The 2663-nt window shown below is 51.7% G+C and overlaps 1 protein-coding gene across 1 annotated transcript; it reads left to right on the plus strand.

The window, feature by feature from the left end:
* The first annotated feature begins 221 nt into the window (after positions 1-221).
* Positions 222-2255, plus strand: LOC102661487 (uncharacterized). Its single transcript, XM_006599808.1, has one exon. It carries the CDS (start codon positions 222-224, stop codon positions 2253-2255), a length of 2034 nt encoding a protein of 677 aa, XP_006599871.1.
* Positions 2256-2663: the final 408 nt, after the last annotated feature.

A 2663-nucleotide genomic window follows, 5' to 3' on the forward strand; every position in this document is an offset into this window, starting at 1 on the left:
CAAAGAGGAACAGTGTGAATCAGATCACTCCCACATTCCATCTCTAGCATACATTCATTTCTCATTACGTACTCCTCACATTTGGTCTTTTTAGGAAAAATGCCATAACTAAGCACGCCCCAAGGCATCCCTATCGCACCAGATTCAAAACTAGGACGATGGGTGACCAAGAGGAAGTATAGGAACAGATGAAAGCCGACATGTCGGCTTTGAAAGAGCAAATGGCTTCCATGATGGATGCCATGCTGGGAATGAAACAACTAATGGAGAGTAATGCGGCCACCGCCACCGCTGTTAGTTCGGCTGCCGAAGCAGACCCGACTCTCCCAACTGCCGCGCACCCCCCTTTTCCAAACGTGGTGGAACGAGAAAAAAGCACACAGGGGCACGTTAGCAACCCCCATCTAGGTTATAACCGAGGAACTTACCCCTATGGTTTACCACCTAATTACACACCACCCATCATGCATGACGACCCGGGTCACATTCCTCCCCTCATCCTCGAGGGGGAGCCTCCTCGACATCCTGACGAGGTCCACAAAGATCATCAAGAGCCTGCTCAGGGAGACGTTGACTCCTACTCCCCGTTTCCTGCCGAGGGACCAGCGCCCAGCGCGCTACCTCGACCCAACATCACGAGAGAACCTCGAAATCACCCAATACAGCCGACGTTTCTGCCCGTGGGAAGGCCATCCCGGGTAGCGGAAGAAAAGGGGAAACTCGATCTCATTGAAGAAAGATTGAGGGCTATTGAAGGGTTCGGTGATTATCCGTTCGCAGACATGACCGACCTATGCCTGGTACCGGACGTCGTCATCCCTCCAAAGTTCAAAGTACCCGACTTCGATAGGTACAAAGGGACGACTTGCCCCAAGAATCACCTAAAAATGTATTGTCACAAGATGGGTGCGTATTCTAGGGAGGAGAAGTTATTGATGCATTTCTTCCAAGATAGCCTAGCTGGGGCAACGGTCATTTGGTACACTAATCTAGAAGCTTCCCACATCCGCACCTGGAAGGATCTGATTACCGCCATCCTTAGGCAGTATCAATACAACTCTGACATGGCTCCCGACCAAACTCAGCTGCAAAACATGATTAAATGGGAAAACGAGTCCTTTAAAGAATATGCTCAGCGTTGGAGGGACCTAGCAGCGCAAGTAGCCCCTCCCATGGTCGAGAGGGAGATGGTTACTATGATGGTGGATACCTTGCCTGTGTTTTACTATGAGAAATTAGTGGGCTACATGCCTTCCAACTTCACAGACTTGGTCTTCGCCGGAGAAAGGATCGAGGTGGGTTTGAAGAGGGGAAAGTTTGATTACGTCTCCCCGATAGGTGCCAGCAGTAGGAAGACCAGAATAGCTGGGGCAAAGAATAAAGAGGGAGATGCCCATACCGTCACCTCAACTCCTGCATGGCCCAAGCCACCGCAAACCCCCCATGGTACCCACCAATATGCACAACATCACCCAAGTTTTTCGGCTGGCGCCGAGGTCTCTTCCGATACGGCACTCACCCAACCAAGGGCACCCACATCCCCACAGGGGGGAGCTCTCCGGAATCCAGCTCCGACTCTGCCTCACCCGGCCAACAACGCTCACTTAGGCGCAAACATGACAAGGAACTTTTTGCCAAGGCAGGCACAAATCTTCGCCCCGATCCCGATGACATATGGGGAACTCTTGCCGTCTCTCATCGCCAACCAATTGGCCGTGGTGGTCCCGGGAAAGATCTTCCAGTCCCTGTTCCCAAAATGGTATAACCCTAGCGCGACCTGCGCATACCATGGGGGGACCCTGGGCCACTCGATCGAACAGTGCTTGGCCTTGAAAAGCAAGGTCCAAAGCTTGATAGAGGCCGGGTGGTTGACTTTTCAAGAGGACGGGCCCAACATAAAAACAAATCCGCTTGCCAATCATGGAGGGGGGGTGGTTAATGCCATCGAGGAAAGTAGGTCACGAGGGCCCAAGCTTTTGGAGGACGTAAAGACCCCCAGAAGATTTATCTACAAGGCTTTGCAAAAGGTGGGCATGATTCCCTGCGGCGGGCGCAGGGAAGACTCTTGCTTAATGCATCCGAGTGTACTCCATGACATGGAAACATGTTCGACAGTAAAAGATCTATTACAACGGATGATAGACCAAGGCCGGCTTGAGGTCGGCAGTAAGAGAGAGGAGGAACAACATGTATACATGCAGTCGACAGATGAAGAAGGACCTAAAAAGCCTAAACCCTTGATAATACACAAGTGATTATCCGTACAAACGGTTTCTGTCATCCTGACCCATGAAGTCAGGTGACATGCGGGGGTACCATATGGTTATCTGCACCTTTCGTCAACCAGGGGCAAACGAGCCTGTTGACGCGCAGAGACTGACATCGTCTTTTGCACCTTTTTTCATCCTGATCCATGAAGTCAGGTGACATGCGGGGGTACCGTATGGTTATCCACACCTTTCGTCAACCAGGGGCAAACGAGCCCGTTGACGCGCAGAAACTAACATCGTCTTCTGCACCTTTTGTCATCCTGACCCATAGAGTCAGGTGACATGCGGGGGTACCGTATGGCTACTCGCACCTTTCGTCAACCAGGGGCAAACGAGCCCGTTGACGTGCAGAGACTAACATCGTCTTCTGCACCTTTTGGCCATCTAGGGACA

The sequence above is a fragment of the Glycine max genome, chromosome 16 (genome assembly GCF_000004515.6).
Source record: "Glycine max cultivar Williams 82 chromosome 16, Glycine_max_v4.0, whole genome shotgun sequence".
Taxonomy (NCBI): domain Eukaryota; kingdom Viridiplantae; phylum Streptophyta; class Magnoliopsida; order Fabales; family Fabaceae; genus Glycine; species Glycine max.